At 39.4% G+C, this 26,145-nt stretch overlaps 3 protein-coding genes and 1 pseudogene across 3 annotated transcripts; all 4 read right to left on the minus strand.

Annotated features, from left to right (window-relative positions):
* Window positions 1-2,456: 2,456 nt before the first annotated feature.
* On the minus strand, window positions 2,457-5,704 carry LOC137128967 (extracellular calcium-sensing receptor-like). The gene is made up of 6 exons (XM_067507703.1): window positions 5,511-5,704; window positions 5,027-5,324; window positions 4,107-4,901; window positions 3,788-4,015; window positions 3,531-3,654; window positions 2,457-3,370 (listed from the first exon to the last, which is right to left on the minus strand). The coding sequence occupies exons 1-6, from the start codon at window positions 5,594-5,596 to the stop codon at window positions 2,457-2,459; spliced, it is 2,445 nt and encodes an 814-aa protein (XP_067363804.1). The 5' UTR covers window positions 5,597-5,704.
* Window positions 5,705-10,303: 4,599 nt separating this feature from the next.
* On the minus strand, window positions 10,304-13,616 carry LOC137129219 (extracellular calcium-sensing receptor-like; annotated as a pseudogene).
* A 629-nt stretch (window positions 13,617-14,245) lies between these two features.
* Window positions 14,246-18,192, minus strand: LOC137129220 (extracellular calcium-sensing receptor-like). Its single transcript, XM_067508156.1, has 6 exons — window positions 17,951-18,192; window positions 17,567-17,855; window positions 15,930-16,733; window positions 15,595-15,822; window positions 15,283-15,406; window positions 14,246-15,147 (listed from the first exon to the last, which is right to left on the minus strand). Exons 1-6 carry the CDS (start codon window positions 18,190-18,192, stop codon window positions 14,246-14,248), a joined length of 2,589 nt encoding a protein of 862 aa, XP_067364257.1.
* Window positions 18,193-19,704: 1,512 nt separating this feature from the next.
* Window positions 19,705-22,664, minus strand: LOC137129221 (extracellular calcium-sensing receptor-like). Its single transcript, XM_067508157.1, has 6 exons — window positions 22,474-22,664; window positions 22,105-22,393; window positions 21,272-22,021; window positions 20,958-21,185; window positions 20,753-20,876; window positions 19,705-20,603 (listed from the first exon to the last, which is right to left on the minus strand). Exons 1-6 carry the CDS (start codon window positions 22,662-22,664, stop codon window positions 19,705-19,707), a joined length of 2,481 nt encoding a protein of 826 aa, XP_067364258.1.
* Window positions 22,665-26,145: the final 3,481 nt, after the last annotated feature.

Here is a 26,145-nt window from a genome sequence, read left to right on the forward strand (position 1 = left end):
CCTAAGATTTCTGAGATAAAAATGTTGAGTTGTCCGCACAATTATATTTAATTCATCTCCTTGTTAGAAATTAAATCAAGTAATTATGTTTGCATTAAAAAATGGAATTCTTAATTTCCACATTGAACTTCTGCTATACATTCTTTTCCAGATGAAGGTTCGGTTTTTACGGCAACGCATTGCATTCACCAAAGAAAAAAATCAGAGCCCTTATTTCGTATTTACGAGATAAGTTTCTTGTAATTACGATATACTGGTCTTAGGGATCTAATAAATATGAGAACATTTCAGAACTTGTCTTAGATTCATTGGGTTTTTAAGATGTCTTTAGTATCACAGTAGTTTTGTGATAGTTCTCAATACTTCCAAAAATCTAGAGTAAACCAGAACTGTCGATAAACAATTTGGCAATTTAGCTTTTCAAAATCTCATCAAATATGCTGTAAACGGAGCCTTGCTTTAGAATATGAAGCAAGATTTGATTTGTAGCTGACAGTGTGACTCTTTGTATCCACTTACTTACTTACTGTTTCGAGTAGACATTGGTCACACGAGTGAAGTCTTTAATGTTTAATGTGACATTCTCTAAAATTCTATGTCGAGAATGAATTACGGAAATTGATATTTGAGATCATATTCAGTAAGTCTTTAAATCGCCTAAATAAAATTGAGACTTAAGAATACCAGTAACCCACTTGGGTTGTATAGTCCGTGAGGCAGGCTCTGATCTTCCTGATGTTTTAGAGGGCAAATCTGCATGCCCTAGAGACTGAGTAGATGTAATCTGTAAAGCTCAGTTGGTCCTCAATGACGACCCCCAGATTTCTGCCGGACTTAGTGGGATGCTGATGTTGTGTTGTGTTAAAGGTCTGGCTGGGAAGACAAGAACATCAGTCTGCGAGTGGTTGAGCTGAAGATGTCTTTCTCTCATCCAAGCAGAGATGTTAGAGAGACAGGCTGAAATGCACGAAGTCATCCGATGGAAAGCATAGGAAGAGCTGTGTGTCATCAGCATAGCAGTGATACGAAAAGCCACATAAATGGATGATAGAACACAGGGATGTAGTATAGATGAAACAAAACAAGAGGACCAGGAACTGGGCCCTTGTGGTATGACCTCTGTATTTCTGCTCAGGAAGTTTTCTATAAACTATAAACTGTGAAACCCTTACTTCTGCTCTGTGGAGGTTGTTGGTGATGTCAATGACTTTTTTTTTTTGTTCACAGACCTCATAATAAATCTGCATTTCTTCTTTTCCTTGGCCTACTTATTATGTTAATCTTGTCCAGCAATAATTCTGTTCTTTCTAGGACATTTCAAATTGTTGTACTGGCTATGTACAGTGTTTGTTTACTCTGTTTGATTGTAATGTAAAATGGCTCATTTTACCCCATAGACAGCTCTCTTGTCCTTATATAGACCTTTGTAACAGTCCTCAAAGACAAAAGCCAAGGCTAAACCCAAGAGTTGTCATTTGAAGGTATTTATTATTTCAATAATCTAACACAGTGGTTCTCAATTCTGATCATTAAAGTCTACTGTCCTGTTTTCCAACTAATTCTGCATCAGGTTTGAGAACTTACTAACAGTCAGTACTATTACTCACTTAAGATGTGGGTCATCTGAAACAAAAGGCTCAGTTTTTTTTTATGTTGTCTGACATATCTTTGTATAAATTTTATCATGTAAAAGCTTAAATTAGCAACTTTTGTCTTATATTTCTCTTTTAATTTTAAACCCCAAATATCTTCAAAGTACCACAAAGCCAAATTTATTGGTATTGTTGTTCCACTATTTTCCGGTGACTGTAAGAATTAGAGGGATTGGATAGAATGCTACAACAGCATTCATAGATGCTGCAGTGGAAGTCAGTGTAGTAAAAGATGATATTAAGTTGGTAAGTTAACCAGGCAAAATTTCTTTCTGAAAAAAAATAGATTGAGCTTCTGCAGTTATTTATATTTACTAAATATATCATTATTAGTAATAAAGAGTTTATTACTTTATAGTAATTCTGTCATCCGCATATACTATGTCACAAACTAACTATATTGCATCGAAACAATACAGTTAGTCCATAAAATTAAAATAGGTGTCTCTTTGTTGGTCCATTAGGATTTTTGTGTTAAAAATGTAATGGCATTAAAATATCTTTATTACAGTGGTTTTCTTAAAATGTCAGAATGTCCTTAGTGCTCCCTTCCCCATCATATTCTACTTTGTTTACATATTGCATTAAAAAAAATTATATGCTTGATTACCAAATTATTTTGTAAACAGTTGTTGTATAACGTCTCTGCTACTGTATTTCATGTACACTATGTTATTTATATGTTTTTTTCCAAATGTTTTTAGAATGTTTTTGGTGACCCTTTCTCCATAATCTTCTTTTTTTGTGTAAAGGTTTGATTAGAATGTCCCTGCTGCAGTGTTTTCTGTATATGTATCTAATATTTTAGAATTTATTTGATGACCCTTTCCCCATCATATTCTTTTTCGAATTTTTCTCAGGTCTCAGTAGGATAATATAACATTTTGGAATAAAAATACAAACTAACAGCCCAAAACTGGAGGCCAGAATAGCAAATATCTCCACAGCAACACTGAACTTCCCAGGAGAGCTGACATATGCTGGAATAAAAGTGATCCACACTGCACAGAAGATCAACATGCTGAAGGTGATAAATTTGGCCTCATTAAAGTTATCAGGCAGTTTCCGAGCCAGAAAAGCAAGAATAAAACAGAATGTGGCCAGAACACCTATGTACCCAAGTACAGCCCAAAAGCCTAAAGTTGATCCCAGAGCACATTCTAAGATGATTTTGTCTTTGGTTACTTTAAAATTCTTAAATGGAAAAGGAGGAGAAATTGTTAACCAGAGGATACATATTAAAAGCTGTATGAGAGTGAAAACCAGAACACTGAGTCTCTGCTGTGTTGGTCCAAACCATTTCATCACATTACTGCCTGGAAGTGAAGCCCTGAAGGCCATTAACACCACCATAGTTTTCCCCAGAACACAGGAGATACAGAGGACAAAGGTGATGCCAAATGCTGTGTGTCGCAGCATGCAGGACCACTCAGAGGGTCGGCCGATAAAGGTCAGAGAGCACAGGAAGCACAGAGTCAAGGAGAAGAGCAGCAGGAAGCTCAGCTCAGAGTTGTTGGCCCTGACAATAGGAGTTTTCCTGTATCTGAAGAAGATGAAGGCTACAACAGCAGTCATGCATGTTCCAAATAAAGATGCTGCAGTGAGCAGTGCTCCCATCATTTCTTCATATGATAGAAACTCTGCCTCCTTCTTTACACAGGCATCTCTTCTCTCATTGGACCAGAATTCAGGCAGACATTTCACACAGGTGATGGAATCTGAAATGTATTAAAGCAGACGTTCAATGTGCTAATTATGTTGTTTGCAGTCATTTAGTTTTTTTTTGCATAGACTCTAATAATTGCATAAGTAACAGTTGCTACATGAATTAAACATATGTGTTTTTATCTTTTTTTACTTTATTAAATATCACTAGACCTGTAATGTTGCTTATTTCTCCCTCTGCACATCCGATACAGTCATAGCAGCAGACAGGTTTTCCTTTCTGCAGAACTTTGCGAGTTCCTGGGGGACATTTCTCACTGCAAACTGACACAGGAACCTGTACATTCATTTTAATTAAATCATGCTGTTGTAAACAGATTTTTACAATGCAAAATATGACAATAAACTGCAATAAATATTTAGAGAGATAAAAGATCATTATTAATGAAATGGGTAAAATTATAGCACACCTGTTTTGAGTTCTGTGTCCATATTAAAGACTTATTTTGCAGACTTAGCTGTTTGTCTGGAGGTAAAGAAGCATCATAGAGACCAACTGTGACAAAGTCCACTATGCCATTTTCTCCTGGCTGCCAGTTTATAATTTCATACTTTGCTGGTGGGTCTCCATTCACATTAAAGTAAACTTCATCTCCTTCCTTTGTTTTGAAATGAACATTTCTTGTGCGCTGTAAAATCTAAAACAATATGGGATTATAGGCTTTTTTGTGACTTAATTTTGTGACTTAATTTTATTACCAGAATTTAAATATTTAAAAATTCACTCACCATGAATGGATCCAGCTGCACCTTGTAGTTACATGTTTCATTACAGCCAAGAATATTATGAAGTGCATGGGCCACAGCATACACTCCTTTATAGACATTGTTGAAAATGGGCATAAGTGACATATCAGTGAAGCTGTGCTGCAATCCACTCAGATCTTCATGTCCAGTACATTCTCTCTGACTCTCTGCTGATGACTTTGACTGATTGAACTTACAGCTAAATAACGTTTCCCAGAACTCTGAAAATATGTCACTACCTGATGAAATTAGTGGCTTTACATCTAATATGAACTCTCTCATCCCACTGACATGTGCTTTGGGGATGGACAAGCCTATAGCACCATCCAGAATGTGATGCTGATCCATTTCTGCAGTTTGGGAATCAAATATCCAGCTCTCACTGCCTACCCACTGGTATCCAGTTAAGTTGTGTTGAGACAATTTATTCATTAATACATCCATATCCAAGTAGGAGAGGAAAGCGACAATCACCTTAGAAGTAGACAGCTTGATAGTTTCTATTATATTTTGTATTTTGTTTGGTGGATCTGTCCTGAAGAAAGACACAGAATACTCCAGACAGATGCCCAGCTGCTGTGCAGTTTCTGTGAATGTAGCCATTCCATTATTGCCATAATCATCATTAGTTCTTATAGCTCCAACCCAAGTCCAACCAAAGTGTTTGACCAGCTGGGCCAGGGCTCTGCTCTGATAGTAGTCACTGGGTATGGTTCTGAGGAAGGATGGGTACTTGGTTTTGTCACTGAGACAAGCACAGGTGGCAAAGTAGCTGATCTAAAAGAATTAAAATGACCTTTTGATATAAAGACGTTACATTTAAAACATTTACAATTTTACATTTTCTTATAGTCTAGAATAGTTGCAAAACAACAATTAAAATAAAAATCAATTCTACCCACCAGTGGAATATGAAAGGGTCCGATGACAGTAGCTACAGCCATGCAAGGAGAGGAGGAGGTTTCTCCCATTATTGCCTGTACCTGTGCAGTTCTGGTACATGGTGTCTCAGACTGTTCAAACTCAACTTCATGACCATTTGCCAAGGCCAGTGTAACCTGCACACTTCTGGCAATAGAGCCACAAGTATCAAACAATTTATAACCAAGAGAGATGCCAGGTAGTAATTCTGTACTGTCATTAATCTCCTCAATGGCAAAAAGCATAGCCTGGGCAATCTGGAACTCTCTGAAATTTAAACTTAACGCACACAGTTTGAAATTGTTGACTAGAAGCAATAAAAACAAATGGTATTTCTGTACTGTAAATCATTAATGAATAATTATTAAACAATTTCTACCTGTTTATATTTTTTTTTATCAGATTACTCTTATAAATAATAGAGAAATCAAATTGATTTTTTTTTTTTTTATATCTATAATTTACCCAGTGCATTCTAGTGGCAGTGGTTTGTGTTTGTAGGTTTCCTTTCTGTCTTTCCAGCTGCTGTGGAAAGAGAACATTCCCCCCATTATAATGTCACCATCTTTCGAGAGCTGGGGAATCTCAGGATCTCCTCTCCTCCTGCACAATGGCTCCTCAGCTTGAGAGAAAGATGCCACCAACAGCAGCTGTAAAAGTGCCCAGCCCTGCTCTGGCCACTTGTGTGTGGCCGTCATGCTGTTTAAGAGGCGTAAAGTGGATGGTATCACCTGTACCATAATGTAATTCAAAGGCTTGTACTGGTATTTATACATTTGAAGTAACTTAAGAATAATGAACAAAACAATAAGAGAACACCAGTTTATCCCTATGGATTTAAAGGGTTGGGTAAGAAGAGGGAGGTGAACAAGTTTTATTCCTATTTATCCGACTATTTTACTGTTAACACCATGTATTTTAAAACTGTACAAGTTGAATAATTTATTCAACTTTATTTATTCATGTATATATATGTTTAAACATATATACATATATATATTACATTTCAAAGCTGCAGTATATAATCAAATTTATATTTGCGGTTAGATGCTTTTGTAGCCTTTACATTGTTTTAAAAAAAAATTATACACCTTTTTAAACCCCTTAAACAAAGACAGCTTGACTAAATTTTAATCCAAAAATTGATTTTGCATTAGAAATATAATTTCAGTGTATATTTCAGATATAAAAGCTAGATCAGTGGACCTAGCTTATATATCACAACACGTGACATAATGTAATGTAGAAGTTTATTAGGTGTAAACATATTCAGGATTTTACAGCACTTTTACTATAACTTTAGAAAGTTGATGAAATGTGCAGAAATCGATTTTGAAGCAAATGAAAGGAATGTTCTTATATTTTTTTGGCATAGTAGTGATATTCTCATTTATTCTATAATGTTTTTCAAACCCCTAGTTTTCTCCCATTTTTTGAGCCATTCTTTATAATACACATATGCACAAATGCACATATTCAAATAAAGACAAAAGGATAAAAAAATATATTATCCCTAAAATTTTCAATACCATTTTGAATCAAAACTGGCCCTTTTCCCAATTCTTAACTAGCGACAAGAATAATCCAAACACTAGAATCAATGCTGGACAGTGAAGAAAATATGGCGTAGTGGTCAGTGGTTATACATTGCAATTTCTGTGGTGATAAAGTGACACACACTGGCCCAAAAACCATTTTCCTCAGAGAATCATTGCAATAGGAGCAACTATAAAATGCAGAATGTATTTCACAAACTCCACAGATTGGATCTTTTAATTATCAGAATTTGATTAAAAAGTCTGGAAGAGATAGAAAGTTATTTGATCCCCACTCGTCAGTGGTTTGATCCCTGCTCCCGGCTACATGTCAAAGTGTCCTTGGGCAAGACTCTGAACCCCAAGTTGCTCCCGGTGGCTCAGCCGAGCACCTTGCATGGCAGCCACCGTCATCAGTGTGTGAGTGTGTGTGTGTGTGTGTGAATGCGTAAATTGGAATCAACATTGTAAAGCACTTTTAATGTTTGTCAAAATGGTATTTTTACATCAAAATCCTAATCACAAAACATGCTATATACTAAATGATTTTCCCGTATGGAACGAAACGTTACTGTACGGTAGCTATAGCTAAGGTAACTATACTTGGTAAATGATTACAGTAGTTCAGTATTTTACACAGTACTGTTCTGCAGTATTAGTTTGTTTATATCTCTGTGTGGGCCCTGAGATAGACTGGAGATCTGTACAGGGTGTATCCCACATCTTGCCCAATGACAGCTGGGATAGGCCTAAGTGCCAAGGTCCGAACAGAATAAGCGGTTACAGATAATGAATGGAGTGTAAAGCAGAAAATCTGCTTATAGTATAGGAAACCAGGATAATAGTTAGTCAAATAAGTGGTTTCAGTAATTGTGCCCTAAGTACCAACACACATTTCTTAAGATTATGCCAATGCAAGAGACCAATGCTAATAAGCTAATAATAAGACTAATGCAAAACTGCACATCCATCTTCACAAACTTGATGTCAAAACCAAACTTTGCCTCTGCAACTCAGGGTGACTCCCTGAGAAGGGGCAAGCCAAAATACAATGCAAACCAATGGTCACTCTTGACTTGAAAAGGGAGGCGAGGGTGGCAGAACAAAGTGGCCATGACAGCCCCGCAGGGAAAGCTGGTCTCCCCTGGAGGCTGCCAGTAGCGCTAATTGAGTCAACGGCTGGTGGAACATTTGCTGGCAGTGAGCATCCTCTGCTGGCCAAATAGGAGATTAACTGTCCCAGCAAATGTCCCAGCAGACTCACTCCCACTAGAGAAGCTAAAGTGAGATGTCTGCCCACTGTGGGAGAAATGTGTGACACAATCCCGCTGTTTTATAGGAAGCAGGAGAAAGAACAAAATCTTCATATACATTATTTTCATAATGTTATTTTGACAAGCTTGAGAGAAATTTCAAAGTCTAGGTAACACTGTTTCACTGTTTTCACACTTGATGGCAGACCCAGTATCAAACTTGCTCAAAGCAGTTCTTTCTCACCTTTTGCTCCCAAGCAAGACATCCTGTCTCTGGCCTCACAAAGAAGTTTGTTAGCTAGATATCAACCATAAAACCTCCTACATCTGAAAATTTGAACCAGCACAGATGATCAGTCTCAAGGACTTAAAAGACATGGAAGACAAAAGGACAAAGTGACAAACTCACTAATTAGACTCCTGACCACATTGTATGAAGGTTGATTTGCATTTACTCATCCCTTTGTTCTTTGTGCGAACCCAGCTGTTGAGCTAAATGTATAAAAGGCTGAAGAACCTACACATCTGGGTCAAATCTGACTTGGCCCACTCTAGAGTGTAGTTCTGTTCTGCTCTGCATGTTTCTCCATTTTGCTGATTAAAATCACCATTATCATTCACTTGAGAGTTGCCTTTTCCTCCTAACTTTTGCCTTACAGTTTTTCCGCGACAACAAGCACATCTTAATTCTCCATGTGCGTCAGGCCACAGCATCTCATCAACATCACAAGCAATTTTTTTTTTGGACAGACAGCAGAGGACGCACTATCTGGAATGACGTATCTAGCCCTGGCATGCTCCAACATCAAACACCAAAGGCCTCCTCCATCGCCTGCAGAACGAGTATGTGTTGGTGGAGTTGCTGATAACACAACTTTAATGCCATGTGAAAAAATAAATCTTCAGTTGTTCGGGGAATGGCAAATATGTTGACAGGTGAAGTATCATAATGCCCAATGTACAACATTGGACTGCTCCAATGTTTTTTGTGTAGGGCTTTTAAAGAAGTTCATGATGCGGGCAGTGTTATAGGGCATGATGATGAAACTCTGTAGCTACACACTGTGATGTTACCATGGTTTGTGGCACAGTTATTGTCAGCTTCATCACTGTATTGGAACACTGCAGCAACATGTTGCTGCATCATTTTCTTAAACAGACAAAACAAAACATCACACTATGGAATGACAGTATAAGTAACATGTAGTTAATACTGTGTTGCACAGGACACTGGAATGCTGAACCGATGCGAGAACAACATAGTATACTGGCATATATTTATAGTAGAGTTGTTTCACTTTGTCAGAGTTTTGCTCAAAAATTACTCTGTACATCTGTTTCCTCTGAACAAGAATCTGGTAGTCAGTGGTTCCCAAGCTTTCTTCATTGGAGCCCCAATGCAAACACCAAAATAATCATAATAATGATTCAATAATTAGTGTTATGAGCGATAACTTAATCAGTACCTTTTTCTTGATTGAACAAATTACCTCTTAATGATTGTTGGTCCTTCCAGGTTCAGTGATTCTCACTTTTGTAGTTGATTTGTTGCAGAGCACAATTTTTTATGCTAAGAGTAAAACTGTGTTCTTTATGATGATGGGTATGGACACAGTGGTGAAGGGGCTGATGCCGCTGCCTCACCGCTGCCTCACCGCTGGGAGGTCATAAGGTTTAAGACCTGGCTGGCTGGTTGGGGCCTTTGGACATGAAGTCTCCATGTTCTGCATGGGTCAGTTCATTGGTTTCGAATATCCTACACTGTGTGTGTAACTGTTCCTGTATAACTGGCCTGATGTTAACTAATGCTATGTGTAAATATCTCTGGCATGTATGAGCCAAGAATATGTGCAAATGTGCCTAGCTACTTAACATGAATACTAATGTGTACATGTATGAATATGCATATCTCTTTTGTGTTGAAGAGTCAAGAGAATTTGCTAAAAGATGTTTCAATGCCCATCTGTTCATTTTTCATAGTTTATTACAAAAAAGCAAAAGTCTAACCAATTACAGCCTAGCCCAGGAAAACTTATCTGATACATAAGATTTTATTTGTATACAAATAATATTTAATCCACTTATCCAAAGAATGCCCCCCTACTGACCACAGGGTCGGCTCTTCTCGACCACATGTGGAAGTGTCCCTGGGCCATACCCGCCCAAGCCTGGTAGAAATTGGGAAGGGTGATCCAGCATAAAAACTGTGCCGAATCAATATGCAGGCAAATGATCCGCTGTGTCGGCCCTGAACTCACAGGATAAGCCAAAGGACTTAATTTTCAGGTCATCTGAGCAATAGCCTTTTAAGATAAAATATCAGTCCTCTTTTCATAAGTCTTTAACAAATTTTCATTAATTTCAGTACAGTTACAGTGAGCCTAGAAATGACTAATTTCCTTTTAAGTAGCCAAGTACAAACTAATTCATATGGGAAAAAAATATCTATTGTTGTGAAAAGACAAACAACTCAAAGAACTCTCGGCGTCACTTTACCCATTAAATATTTCTTTGTGTTTATCTCAGGTTTTAATAAAATTATGTAGCACTTTGGCAAAAAAATACAAAATAGCATTCCATAACTAGAAGCCAAAATAGCAAATATCTCTACAGCAACACTGAACTTCCCAGGAGAGCTGACATATGCTGGAATAAAAGTGATCCACACTGCACAAAAGATCAACATGCTGAAGGTGATAAATTTGGCCTCATTAAAGTTATCAGGGAGTTTCCGAGCCAGAAAAGCCAGAATAAAACATAGGACAGCTAGGAGTCCAATATACCCTAACACGGCCCAGAAACCAATAGGTGACCCCAGGGCACACTCAAGAATAATCTTGTCCTTATAATGGTCCATATTTTTGAAGGGGACAGGACGGTTGATTATCAGCCAAACAATGCAAATAAAAACCTGTATGAGAGTGAAAACCAGAACACTGAGTCTCTGCTGTGTTGGTCCAAACCATTTCATCACATTACTGCCTGGAAGTGAAGCCCTGAAGGCCATTAACACCACCATAGTTTTCCCCAGAACACAGGAGATACAGAGGACAAAGGTGATGCCAAATGCTGTGTGTCGCAACATGCAGGACCACTCAGAGGGTCGGCCGATAAAGGTCAGAGAGCACAGGAAGCACAGAGTCAAGGAGAAGAGCAGCAGGAAGCTCAGCTCAGAGTTGTTGGCCCTGACAATGGGAGTCTGCCTGTAATGGAAAAATATCAGGGCTACAGTAATAGCCAAGAAGGCACCAATGACAGAAAAGGTGACCAACAGTATACCCATCAATTCCCACACTGTAAGAAACTCAATTGCTTTCAAGTCACAGTTACTCCTCTCCTTGTTGGACTTGTATTCAGGAGGGCATTTGTCACATTTCACTGCATCTGAAAGCATAGACATGTTTAGGCTGTACAGCAAGCACGACTTTAGATAGGCCAGCAAAGTGTCGACAGTGATTTTTCCCAACACAAATACAATGAGTGCTAGTGTAAAGGCTAGGAATCCTGCTGTCTCACTTGTACTGTTGCTGAACTCCCCATCAGCACAGGTAATGCAGTCAAAACAGCAGGTTGGCTTCCCCTTTACAAAAGCTTGGCGAGTCCCTGGCAAACAGCTCTCACTGCAAATGGATGTTGGAACCTGCATCACAGTGACAGGTGTCAACTATTGTTTCCATAAATAACCTATTGTCACAAATATAGGGAATATTTACTTTGCGATCTACATTTTTTTTTTTTATTTACAGTAAAAAATTTTAATGGTACGTCCAAACTAAAGTTTAAAAAAGCGAATCAGGGCAGGCTGTTAACATGGACTTACCTGAAGATTCTCATTTGCCCAGATGGCTTTTACTTCAGCTTTCATCTTAAACTGTTGACCCTCAGGCTGGGATGCATCATAATAGCCAATAGTCTTAAAGACTATATAACCTGTCTCATTCCTTTGCCAGTTTACCAGTGCATAACGTGCCACAGGGTCACCAAACCTATCAAAGTGCACATTTTCACCAGTCTTGGTGGTGAAGTTGACCTGGGTTAGATAATGCAGTACCTGTGGGGAAACAGTGATGTTGTTATCGGACTGCATCGACTGCATTAACACATCCTGTAGTTTTGTTGCTGGAACAGTTTCTGCTGTGTTTACCTGCCAAGGATTCACATTTTTCCTATCAGCACAAGTGTTGTTCTCAAAAGGTCCTTCTCCATCTTTGCAACTAAATAACATGTCCAGTGCGTGACCTACAGCGTATGTAGCCTTGTAAACATTATTTAGCAGACTGGCATCTGAAACATCTGTAAAACGTGTGTTTTTGTCGCAAAGGGATTCCTGTCCAGTGCAGGGTTTGACTGAATCCTGAGCTGGAATCTCTGCTCGGGGTGTCAGTGTGCAATTGAACACAGTCTCCCACAACTCCATCAGTCCCTGGTCGCCTGGTGTGGTAGAGGGCTTGCTGTTAGCCATGAACTCCTGCAGTCCAGGGATGTGAGCATTGAGTGCTGCAAAGCCCACTGCCCCCTGGACAACGGCATAGTTTATTTGAGAGGCAATATAACGATATGTGATCCAGCCCTCACTCCCAACCCACTGCAGGCCCGTCACATTCTGTGCGTGAAGCTCTTTGAAAAGGATGTCAAGGTCTGTTCCATCAGCAAATGCCACTATTACCTTAGAGGTGGATTTCTTGATAATTTCCACCACCTCTAAGAACCACTTCCTGGAGTCAGTCCTATAAATAGCCACAGAGAACTCAACGCACACACCTTCCTTTTCAGCTGCTTCCAGAAAGGTGGCCATGCCATCATTCCCATAGTCACTATTAGTTCTAATAGCTCCAACCCAGGTCCAACCAAAGTGTTTTACCAACTTTGCCAAAGCTTTGCTTTGGTAAATATCACTAGGTATGGTTCTGAAGAAGGAAGGGTAGTCTCTTCTGTTGCTAAGACATGCACAAGTAGCTGAATGACTGATCTGAAACACAAATATACTGTAGTAAAAGATAAAAGTAGTACATGCGTTTACTCCTGCATCTATTAAAGCCTGGCTGTCTTTACCTAAAAAAAATATAGCAGCAATAAAGCATTACACAGTAAACTACTTCTGATTCAACAATACAAGTTCCTGTGCACAGGCCCCAAACACTCACCACAGGTATATGGAAGGGTCCCATGGTGCGTGCAATGGCTATTGTGGAGGTGGATGTGGTTTCTCCTATGACAGCATGCACAGTAGAGAGTTTGTTACAGCTGCCTTCACCACTCTCGTACCTATTTATCAGGTTTAAAGATGCCCTAATGGACAGAGGGATACTGGGGCAGGAGTCAAATATCCTGTAGCCCAGTGTCACTCCTTGCAGTAGTTCAGAGCTGTTGTTGATTTCATTTATGGCAAACATCATAGTGTATGCATACTGAAGTTCTCCTGGGTCCAGTCTGAAAAAGATGAGATGGAGCAAACAACCAATTTGTGCCAAGTTAAAAAAAAAGAAACTTGCTCACAGTATAGACAAAAAAGGATTTATACATAAAATATGGATAAAATGTGCAGTTGTATACTTTTTTACTCTCTATTCTTACCCTTCACACCGGATTGTTCCTTGGTTGACTTGAAGAGTTGGATTAACTGGGCTCACTGGGCTCTGATGGAAGGAAAAAATGCCTCCAATGTTGATGTCTCCCTCCTTAGAAAACTGAGGCAGTTCTTTTGTCTCATATGTCTGACACACAAGCTTTCCTCCTCTGACAGTCAGAAGGGAAAGAAGGAGCACATCTGCTATCAGCAGCATCGCTCACTTCACTGTTTTCCACGCAAGGCCCAAGAATCAAACCCCTCAACTTTGAACATTTTATAGTGAATGGGAAGCCACAGGGGTTGGATGCAGAGTGTGAATATTGTGTTTCTCTCCACCAATGACAGTGCCTGTGGTGTAACTGAGGGATGAATTTCAATTTCTTACAATAATTATTTTTTTAGAAAGCTTGTCTTTGAGTGTCTTTGAGAAAACATGAGCTGGTGTTGTTTGTTTTGTATCTTGCTTAAAATTTGGACAATAAATTAAACTTTAATGACCCTCAACACATTTTTCAGCTCATATTAAGGAGACAACTTTCTCCTTAAAACAGGAGATTAATTGCAAGGAAGTTAAAGCTGTTGCTTTCAAGATGGCTAAACTTTTATAGCCAGCATTTTAATGCATGCAATGCAATACTGCTAAGATGGTTCAATTTAGAAATGAGGTTTAGGAAGGTTAATGTACTAAATGATTATTTTAGACCATATTCTTTGCAAAATTGCTCAAGGAAAATACATATAGAGTAAGTCTTTTATTTAAAGGTATCAATTAGTAGGCAGAGTATTTCCATTTTTATAAAAACTGCAGCATATATGATTAAGTAAGAAGTCTGTATATTTTTTTTAAGATGACTTTCTCCCCATTATATGCTTTTTAGTATTTCTGTCTGGTTTCAATAGTAAAATATAACATTTGGGTGTATATATACAGAAAAGCAAACCATAACTAGAGGCCAAAATAGCAAATATCTCCACAGCCACAGTAAATTTCCCAGGAGAGCTGACATAAGCTGGAATAAAAGTGATCCAGACTGCACAGAATATCAACATGCTGAAGGTGATAAATTTGGCCTCATTAAAGTTATCAGGTAGTTTTCGTGCTAAAAAAGCAAGTATGAAACATAGAACAGCCAGAATTCCTATGTACCCCAGCACAGCCCAAAACCCTATAGGTGAGCCTAAATTACACTCAAGAATAATCCTTTCATTGGCATGTGCTGTGTTTTTGTAGGGGAATGGCGGAGCAAGAGTTAACCACAGAACACAAACCAAGACCTGCAGTAAAGTACAGCCGAGAACACTTGTTCTTTGAAGTGGAGCAGAACATTGAGGAAATGTGTTTGAAGGCCTTTTAGCTTTAAAGGCGATCACCACTGCTATAGTTTTAGCCAAGATACAAGACATGCACAATGCAAAGGTGATGCCAAAAGCCGTATGGCGCAGCATGCAGGAGCACTCAGTGGGTCGGCCTATGAAGGTCAGGGAGCAAAGGAAACACAGAGTCAAGGAAAAGAGCAGCAGGAAGCTCAGCTCAGAGTTACTGGCTTTGACGAGAGGTGTGTGACGAAACTGAAAAAAGACGCAAAACACCACCAATGTTGAACCTGCTCCAAATAATGAGAAAGTAGCAAGAAGGGCCCCCATGGTTTCTCCATAAGATAGGAACTCAATCACCTTTGGTACACACTGGCTTTGATCTTCATTTGACCAGTACTCGAGTGGACAACGTGAGCACTCTGCAGAATCTGAAGGTAAAACATCAAACACTAAAATGTTTGATATAGCTAGTTACAACTCAAGCGCCTAAGTCCTGGCTGTTGGTATAGCATACGTTTCATACAAATCTAACATAATGAAAGATGATTATGGATTGTACTCACTGTTGGAGTTGCTAATCTCTCCAGCTGCACACGCGATGCAGGAGAAACAACAGCTGGGTTTACCTCTAATCACAGCCTGCCGGAAGCCTGGTGGGCAACTCTCACTGCACACAGATCGTGGCCTCTGTAACACAATGCAAACGCAACACACACTGTAATTCGTTTCTCATGCATTCCAAACACTGGAGTACATCTGTGCGATGGGAAGTTAAGCATTAGACCTTGATTTTGCACATTTATCTAGTGAAATTTTGCTCGTCAATAATCAACTGACTCAAACTTTATAATGAGTTTTTATTAGACACTTGATACCTTCAGGGATTCAGCAGCCCATGTTATGTTCCTTCCATTCATGGTAAACTGTTTTCCATTTGGTTGTGAAGCATTGTAGCTCCCCACAGCCTCAAACACAATATCTCCTGCTTGGTTTCTCTGCCAATTCACCAGCTCATAAATTGCTACAGGGTCTCCATTTCTATCAAAATAGACTCCTTCTCCTGACTGAAGAGTGAAATTCACAGCTTGGAGATTTTTCATAACCTAGTATATATAAAAAATATATTGTGTAATATATTATTATATAATTATTATAAAATTATTTATTATTAAATATTTACAAACAGTAACTCATGAAGGCAACATCTTACGTGTTGTGGCTCTGGATAGTTCCAGATACATTGCTGCTTCACTGCTTCACCACTTTGTCCACATTTTAACATATTATGCATCGCATGAGCCACAGCGTACACAGCCTTATACACATTGTTAGATATTCTCAGTTGTGACACATCTGTGAAAGGATTGTTAATATCCTGTAGTCTCTCAGAGCCAGTGCACTTGGTCTGACCATCCAGACTGGATTGAAACGTGCAGCCAAATGTTGCCTCCCAGAACTCTTTCAGCAGGTTATTCTGACGGTCCTGACCTGGGTTAACCTGTAAAAGAAACTCCTGCAGGCCTGTGATCTTTGCCTTTCTTATAGTAAAACCCAGGGACCCTGTTAGGACGCTGGAGTACTTCGTAGTGGCAAAATAACCTGCTGTTATCCAGGATTCAACACCAACCCACTGCACGCCTGTCAAGTTCTGGTTCAGTGCTTCCTCGAGCAAAATGTTCATCTCGCTCTGAGCAAGGAAGGCAATTAAAACTGTTGCACTGCCTCTTTGAATCACTTTTACCACCCTGGCAATGTGCTGACTAGGGTCAGTCCTTGAGATGGACTCTGAATACTCAATACAGACCCCCTCCTGACTTGCAGCAGTGATAAATGTTGCCATGCCATTGTTACCATAGTCATTGTCACTTCTAACTGCCCCAACCCAAGTCCAGCCAAAGTGCTTGACCAGTTTTGCCAGGGCTCTGCTCTGGTAGTAGTCACTGGGGATGGTTCTGAAGAAGGAGGGGTATTCCCTTCTGTTACTCAGGCAGGCACAGGTAGCAAAGTGGCTGATCTAATAAAAAAATTAAAAGACGGTAATGATGAAAAGGCACTAATTGCCTATATTTCTATATTTGCGCAAAGCTTAACCATAACTTCACTAGAATCCAATAATCAAGTTATTGTTCTCAGCATCACTAAGCCCACATTATTGTGGATTTCAGGAGAAAGAAAATGACTACCCATCTCATCATCTTATTAAATGGAAATTAGGTGGAAACAGGGAAGAGCATCAAGTTCCTGAGGATCCACATCACCTATAGTGAGAAAAGCACAGCAAGCACTACCTCTCACAATCTGTAACTTACTGTATAGTGTATCACCCTGAAACCACTGAGCTGCAAAAAAAAGTAAGGTAGCTCGAAGAATTAGAGAGACAGAACTACCTCATTTGCATCCAACAATCCTGGACAACCTCTATTTATCCCTCTACCTACTGACAGAATCTGTACACACAGACAGAGTCGGGAACAGCTTCTTTTCAAAAGTGGTAGCTGCTCAAATTCTCGAACCAATACCCTACACTGGGCAGACTGCAGAATAATAAATTTGCCATCTGTACGCTTTGTTGCATGTATCTCACACTGCCTGGGCTTGAATATTTTTCTCTTACACACCTTCAACACACTCTTTATTTCCTGCAAAGTCCTGCTCAAAACTCAGAAAGATTTTTCCTTTAAGTTGTTTGATATATTTTTCAGATATGCCAAAAACTTGTTATTGTAGCACCATCAAGACAATTTTATGGTAAAAGGTATATTACTGTAGCTCTGATCAAGCCTTTTAGAAAAACATAGAAACTCTAAAATTACTCAAAAAGCAGCATAAATTATAATAAATATTTACCACTGGTATTTGGAAAATCCCTGAAATTTGCAGCATCACAATGGTTGAGGAGGACTCAGAGGCTCCTATGATGGCATGAACGGGTGACTGATTATAGCAGGTTTTTCCCAAAGTTCTTTCTTGTCCGTTCATTAGAGCCATCACTGCACGTGTTGAAGGCAGTGTTGAACCACAGCTGTCAAATATTCTATAACCTACTGAGATATTAGGCAGTAGAGAGCTGCTGTTGTTGATTTCCTCGATGGCAAAAATCATTGTTTGGGCAAAACGAAGTTCTCTGAAATTTATCCTGAAATGAGGAAAATCAGTTTTCAGGAACAGGTTCAGATTTTATATCGCTCTTATTCTATTTAGAAACTGAAGAAAGGTGACAACAAACAGTACCTGGAGCACTTGATAGGCTCTGGAGTATCTGTAAAAGAGAGTGGAGGCTTTGAGATTTGACTATGAATGGAGAATACTCCTCCAATAATGATGTCCCCTTCCTTAGATAACAGCGGAAACTCTGGGCTCCCCAGCATCTTACAGAGTGCTGGGTCTTCCTCTGCTCCAATGGCTCCCATAAAAAGAACAAACAGTAACATTACATAAACACAGTCACTAATCCGTTCCAAAGAGACACACATATGCACACACAACCTTATACTCAGTGAAGTGGTCTTCTGTCCCTGACCAAGATATGTTTCTGATTTACCAAGCAGTGCTTTATATCTGTGCCAATCACGTTGGGATGATGTCAGACTTTAGCTACTGCTGTTCTTCTTTTGAGATGGAAACCTGAGTATTTAAGACCATTGTGCTATTACTATTGTACGTTGTGAATAAAATTGTTAGCAGATGTAATTAGGGGGCAATTTATAAGATTTAAATATACTGCTAATTTCCAACCTGAGGATCTAAAAAATATATGTATTGTTATAGTCAAATAAATGGGCATTATCATTTTGGTATTGTGACTATAGCAGCTTGGCCCATGTGTTCTGATCAAGTAAATGAGTTATTTTATTTCAAATTCCTGCATTTTGACACATAAGCATCAGAAGAGGACAACAGAGCAAGTTTAGAAGGTGGCCTTGTCTGATGAATCATGAAGTCCTGTGGACATGTGAGTGCACTGCACTCTTTACAACTGAGGATGAAGTAGTGAAGTGGGGCTTCTGTAGATCTGACTTTCACAGTGTACATACAACTAAAAGAATCTGCTGCCGACATCTGAGAGTCAGATGCCAAAGAAGACCTTCAGAGGTTTTTTTGGGAAGTAATAAATTAACTAATAAAAGCTGATATATCATATGAGTTAACCACCCGTCCTCACATTAGCTCCACCCTCACTACCAGGAAGTGTTTGGCTCTTATTTTTATTATTTAATGTAAATGTTTTTTTTCTCACAATTACCATAATCTGTATTTAAAATTTGGTGTATTTAGGCCAATACTTACAGTTTTATTTGAATATTGAGTTTGTCTACCACCTCTGCACACAGTGCACATGCTTGTTCCTTATGGGGTTGTGTAGCCACAGATTGCTCAGAGTTACCATGGTGTTTCAAGACCTTCATTTCATTATTAAGACCACCAGTATCTTAGCTGTTCCTAGGACTGAACCTCTTTGGACAGCGATCTCAGATGTTGTTCCTGGAATTTCCTGAACCCACTCCGTTTTGTGGCCAGGGTCCCCAATGTTTGAATCTGCATAGCAGCTTCCCCATCAGTATAGGAGTGTGTGTGATAGTGAGTGTGAATGGGTGAATGAAAAGCAGTGTAAAGTGCTTTGAGTACCAATAGGTAGAATAGCGCAGTATCATTTCCATACCATCAATAAAATGGTGGAAAAAGTGTTGCAGTGACACTGAGTTCTCCACTGTGCCCAAACCCAAAATGAAGAGACAGTTTGGGATAGTTTTTTATAATTTTTTATTTACACTAAATAAACATAAATACCGTGAATCCTCAGTTTGATAATCAACAAAATGTACTTCAAATAGACATAATCACATTTTTCAACATTTTGAATTTATGTTTACATTTATTTTGAACAGCTTGTGAACAATATTAAATTGGAAAAAAACATGGAAAAAAATTAGATTTTTCGATATTGTGTATTTAAAAGAAAACAAAGAAGAGCTAAATAACATTGGTCATGTTTTACCAATGAGATGTTTCTTTGTGTTCAGTTCAGGTTTGAGTACAAGTATAAAGCATTTTGGTGCAAATATACATAAAAGTATCCCATAGCTAGAGGCTAAAATAGCAAATATCTCCACAGCCACACTGAACTTCCCAGGAGAGCTGACATATGCTGGAATAAAAGTGATCCACACTGCACAGAAGATCAACATGCTGAAGGTGATAAACTTAGCTTCATTAAAATTATCAGGGAGTTTTCGAGCCAGAAAAGCAAGAATGAAACATAGAATGGCTAGGAGTCCAATATACACTAACACAGCCCAGAACCCTATAGGTGACCCGAGGGCACACTCAAGAATAATCATGTCTTCATAATGATTCATATTTTTAAAAGGAAAAGGAGGCTTGATTTTCAACCAAATTATACAAATCAAAACCTGTATGAGAGTGAAAACCAGAACACTGAGTCTCTGCTGTGTTGGTCCAAACCATTTCATCACATTACTGCCTGGAAGTGAAGCCCTGAAGGCCATTAACACCACCATAGTTTTCCCCAGAACACAGGAGACACAGAGGACAAAGGTGATGCCAAATGCTGTGTGTCGCAGCATGCAGGACCACTCAGAGGGTCGGCCGATAAAGGTCAGAGAGCACAGGAAGCACAGAGTCAAGGAGAAGAGCAGCAGGAAGCTAAGCTCAGAGTTGTTGGCCCTGACTAAAGGAGTGTCCTTATTGATCAGAAATATAGTGGCCACACTTAAGGTGAGGACCACACCAAACAAAGTAAAAAACACAAGTACTACCCCCATAACCTCAGTGAAGGAGAGATACTCCACTTTTTTCAGTATACATGCATCTCTGTTTTGATTTGACCAGTATTCTTCAGGACACTTTTTGCATCCATTAGAATCTGTAATAGAAATATTGTTACTATTATTGTCATTTAGATATTTCCTACAACATAAATTTGAGACTGTACCACAGCAGATTTTAATACCATACACAGACTCTGACAAACAAACAGTGTGTGAAAATTCTCATATTTCATGTCTGTAGTACCTGTGGTGTTGCTGATCTCTCCCTCTGCACATGGTATACAATCGTAGCAGCAGACAGGTTTTCCTTTTTGAAGGACTTTGCGAGTTCCTGGACGGCAGCTCTCACTGCACACCGACACAGGCAACTTGGAACCAACAAATAAGGAAAAATATTTAAACAATCATTCAATACATTGCTATGGAAAATCCTAGCATGAAATATTTGCCTCTCTTATTTCTCCAGGCCACATTATGTCTTCATTCTTGAGGACAAACTTCCGTCCAGGGGGTAATGAGGCATCATAGTATCCAACAGGTTTAAACTGGATCGAGCCATTTATTCCACGCTGCCAATTCACCACTTCATACTGGGCTACAGTGGCACCAGTGTTGTCAAACCAGACCTGCTCCCCATTTTTAATGGTAAAATTCACCTGCTTTAGAGACTCCACTACCTAAAAACAAGCAGGATAATAATGTGTGTCAACATATCAATTTTCAAAACTAAACTTTCAATACTTAAACCAATAGATCATTTTACCTGCAAGGGCAAAGCCTTTACAGTTTTGTCACAGCCCTGACTGTGTGAGCATTTAAGGATGCGGTGGAGAGAATTGGCCACAGCATATATGGCTTTGTAAATGTTACTAGAGTATCTCAGCTCTGCTACGTCATCATCGTAATCTTTTAACTCAGTGAGATCATGGTTTTCCTTACAATTGGCTGCATCTGCCATGTTGTTTGTCTCATTGCACTTAAAGTCTGTCTCCCAGAAATCTTTGATTAAAAACTCCTCCAGGCCACTGATATTGGCCTTTTGCACAGCAAAGCCCAGTGAGCCTCCCAGCACATTGAAACTGGCAGGAGTCACAAGGCTGTCAGCAGTGATCCAGGCCTCCACACCGATGAACTGTCGACCTGTTATATTCTGCAGGGTCAACTGCTCAAGAAGGTTATTCATCTCTACATGAGCCATGAAAGCAACAATGACCCGGGCAGTGCTCTTCTGGATCACTTCTACCACTTTCAACAGTTTCTCTGGCTCTGCCCTGTGAAATTTCTCTCTATATTCCACACACACTCCTTCCTCTTGGGCAGCAGCCAGGAAGATGGCCATGCCGTTGTTGCCATAGTCACTGTCACTGTTGACTGCCCCAACCCAGGTCCAGCCAAAGTGTTTAACCAGCTGAGCCAGAGCACGGCTCTGGTATAGATCACTGGCAATGGTTCGAAAGAAAGAAGGAAACTCCTTTCTGCTACTCAGACACTCACAAGTAGCTGAATGACTTATCTGAGAAAACACAAAAATGGATAAAGTAAGGAGAGAATCATAATAACACAAGAAGCACCTTGATACAAATAGCCACTCCTTACCACTGGCATGTTGAAAGGTCCAGTCATGCGTGAAAGAACAATGGTTGAAGAGGATTCTGACTCTCCAATGATAGCATGTACAGCTGACTGACCAGAGCAGCTCTTTCCTACAGTCCAGCCATCACCATTCATTAGGGCCATCACCACACGCATCGAGGATAATGTTGAGGCACAGTTGTCATAAATACGGTATCCAATGGAAATGTTGGGAAGAAGAAAGTCACTCCTGTTTATTTCTTCAATTGCAAAGATCATTGTTTGAGCAAATCGAAACTCTCTGAGGTTGACACTGAGACAAAAAGAGCGAAATATAAAATGTATGTTGACAATTGTCATCAGAAGATTTTTTTAAATGGTGCTCAGAATTACCTGGAACATGTGAGACGTGTTGGCTTCTCTGTAAATGAAAGTGGAGGTTGACTGATTTTGCTGTGAATGGAAAAGGCCCCTCCGATCATGACCTCCCCCTCTTTTGATAGTAGAGGAAACTCTGAGCTTCCCAGTATCTGGCAGACAGGAGCTTCATCTTCCACTGCTCCAAATGCCAACAGAAGCCGCATGAACACAAGCCCTGCTGTGACTAGGGACATTTCTCCTCCCAGGTCCTGATGAAAAAGAGGCTTCCCGGTTGTGGTCAAGGCAGACTGTGGCAGTTTATAATCTTAGTTTATGACGGGGATCACTGGTCTCTTAACCAATGTGATGTCAGTAAGATAGGACAATGTTGATTGGTTCTTGTGGGTGTTTGAAAATCCTAACCACAAAAAAGATTTGTAGTAAACTAGAAAAGGATATATCTCACTGTTCTTTGTGTGAGCCCGCTTTTTGTGCTCATTAAATTATTACTATTTACTGTGCAATTCTTAATTCCCAACAGTATTTGCAAAAATTAAATTATAAACAAGTCTGTGTGTCAATAATAACAATATAAACTACAACTTTGTATTGTCTAAAAATGGCCTGTTATGTTGACACAGAGCCAGAACCCTTAATGCTACTGTCCTAAATTATAGGTGTTGCTACTGGAAACACTGCAATCTGCACTGTTGGAATTCACAAGAGGAGTAATGTATAGTACAGGAAGTACATTGTGTATATTTACACTGTTGGTAAAATAACTGCTGGCTAAAGATGGTGTTGGGAAAGTTCTTCACAACTGTAGTCCAATACAACTACTAATAAGCTTTTGCAAATTGCATTTAGTAAGCTAAAAGTATTACAATATAAAAGCAATGCACCTTGATTACTTCCTGTTACTTTTGGATTACTTCAATACCAAATACACAAAGAAAGACAAAAAAGAACAAATATTATCAAGATGACAACAGAATAATGTAATTAAAAAAAGAATCATACTTCTTAACTGACAAAACAATAAATTACTTTTTTGTGTCAAATATTGATTCAGTACATTGTTTTTTCTACACTGTATATCTCAACATATGAATTTGTCTACTGTAGCATGCATGTTTTGGAACTATTTCAGGGAACCGGAGCGCCCAGAGGAAGCCCACACAATCACAGAAAGAAAAAGTAAGCTCCATGCAGAAAGGCCACAGCCAGCTGGTGGATTCAAACTAAGACCCTTCTAGCTGTGTGGTGGCAGCACTAACCACAGCACCTAATTTAAACGTGGGAGTAACAACAAACTGAACCTTTACAACACTATGTGAAATGAGTTTAGACACTAAATTGTGATCCATTTCACATGCCTTTCTTGTTGATTACTTTTGAATATCTTTACATGGATTCATTCTCTGCTTCATCACAGTGGTCCCTGTGGTGCTAGTTTTGTCCAGATAGGTAACAGCTAAAAGCCAAGGAGGAGCTCTACCAGATACCTAAATCAGAGAGTACACACCGGAGCATCTGGTGGTTTACAGTGTCAAAGACTCCAGATAGAATTAGGACCAAACACTGACGTGCAGTTTTGCAGCCCACACTGATTCCACGAGCATGAGTCCTGAAGCCAGAGTGATATTACCAACGTTGCTCTGAGAAAGAAAATCTGAAATTTGTTCAAAGAGTGCTCATGCAAAGGTTGAGAATAGGCTCATTAAGAAGGGGGGTCACCAAGACCTGCTTCGATGTGTTCGGTAAGGTGCTTACTGTGAGAGATGCATTAATGTATTATGTAATGGCTGTGATTAGTAGGCTGCAGCATCTTGTAGAAAGGTGGAGGAGATGTGAACTCGAGTAAAGGAGGTGTTGATGTGTCCAATGATGAAAGCGATGTGCTGTAGAGTGAAAATAGCAGGATGTCTCCCTCTGGTACTCAGGGCTGTGAGCTGATGGCTGCTACGTTGTTAATGAAGAAGCTGTCATTTGTCAAGAGTCATTTGTCTTAATATTATTTAGTTTTTGCTTTGGTGATGCTGTAGTAAAAGACACAAGCAGGATTTGATATTAGGCCAGAACACATGGGATCTGCGACTTCACAGCTGTTCATAGATTAGACCAGTGAGCCTGGGAGCTTCACAGGGAGGTAAGGGACGGGCAGGCCTGGAGGGCAAGGGGAAGACACTACCCAAAATGGCTGAGATAGTGAGTCAGTGGCTGTGTCTGTGTAATGGTTGGAGAGGACATGTGCTAGGTGTAGGGTGGCGAAGAACGGGAAAGAAAACTGCTCAGGACTGAGAGACCTGAGGCTGAGGAGCAAAGAAAGAAGTGGACAGGAAGTATTGTCAGATTCCGTTTTAAATCAAACAGAGTGAGAAGTGCAAGGATGTCAGCAGCCTAAGGTTTGTCTAAGTAGATGCTCCCGTCTGTCAGGTTGATGAGAGGATTACCCAAGTCAGGGAAGTGGGACAGCAGCATGTGAAGCGTATCGCAGAAGTTACCTAATTGGCCTGGTGAGCACACACAATCACATGGATTGTACCCAGTTCAGTAACTGTGATGGTGTGATATTTAAATGATGAAAGGCTGTTTACTGGTGTTGAAGGGGAAAACGTCAAGGTGTCTACAGGAATTCCAGCCTAACCTCCCTGTACTGATGGGATGGAAGAGAAAGTGAAACTGGGGGAGAGTGCAGCTGGAGTGGCCATGTTCTGTGGGGTCATGGTTATTTCATAAATTCCGGCTCCTGAACAGCTATCTCGTGAATGCTGGGATGAAGTTTGCCTTGTAGCTGCAGATTGGCAGTTCCATAAAGCAAGACTGTTTTGTTTTGAAACTTGTGATTTTGCTCTTTATTGTAAGATGTTGTAATTGTCCTAATAACGCCAATTTTTTTTAAATATGTCATTAATCTAATTTTTTTAAAATGTTTTTTTCCCAAGAACAGAATACAGCTACCTCTTTTGTATCATAATTACACAATGCCGTTTCATTATCATGCCGTATCATTTGGTTAGTCCCCAAGCCCATCTACAGAGGAAGGAATTACACTCATGGAAAAAATGTAAAATGTAATCCTTTTTTTTTTAAAGCCAATTTTTCTGTGCTGATGTGCCACTTGTTACATAGTGACAAGGGCAGAGCAACCCTCTTAAATGCAGTGCAAGTGGCTCATGAGGTGGCTGATACGACACTGATCTGCATTACCTGATAAACAGCCAATGATAATTTCAGAAATGTGTTCTCGAAACACCAACTAATAGCCCCTGCAATGCTGGATGCTCTGGCCCTATAGGTAGACAATAAACAAAGATTCGTAATGCTAAAGTAAAGCTAAAACAGATATATCACAGAAGCAGTTGTTGAGACTGAGGCAGCAGAGCTGTAGTGTGTGATTGTAGAGTGTGCTATTGAGGCCATGCTAATGAGAGGCGTAGTGTGACTTTGCTTCTCATGTTATACGGGATCAGAGAGCATGTAAGTGAGATAAACCCTATGAATGTCTAACTTTGAATTTACATGTATGTGGCTTTACACATTGTTTTGTTTTTGTTGTTTTATTTTGAAGGAAAATGTTTTCCTTTGTTTTGTTTTTTTAATCACTATAGTTTTATGAATTATAGTGATATATTATGATGTATTCTTTGTTATGGTAATGCATTAAAGAGACAGAGAGCATGTAAAGGAGAAAAACCCTCACTT

This window comes from Channa argus, chromosome 6 (assembly GCF_033026475.1).
Source record: "Channa argus isolate prfri chromosome 6, Channa argus male v1.0, whole genome shotgun sequence".
NCBI lineage: Eukaryota > Metazoa > Chordata > Actinopteri > Anabantiformes > Channidae > Channa > Channa argus.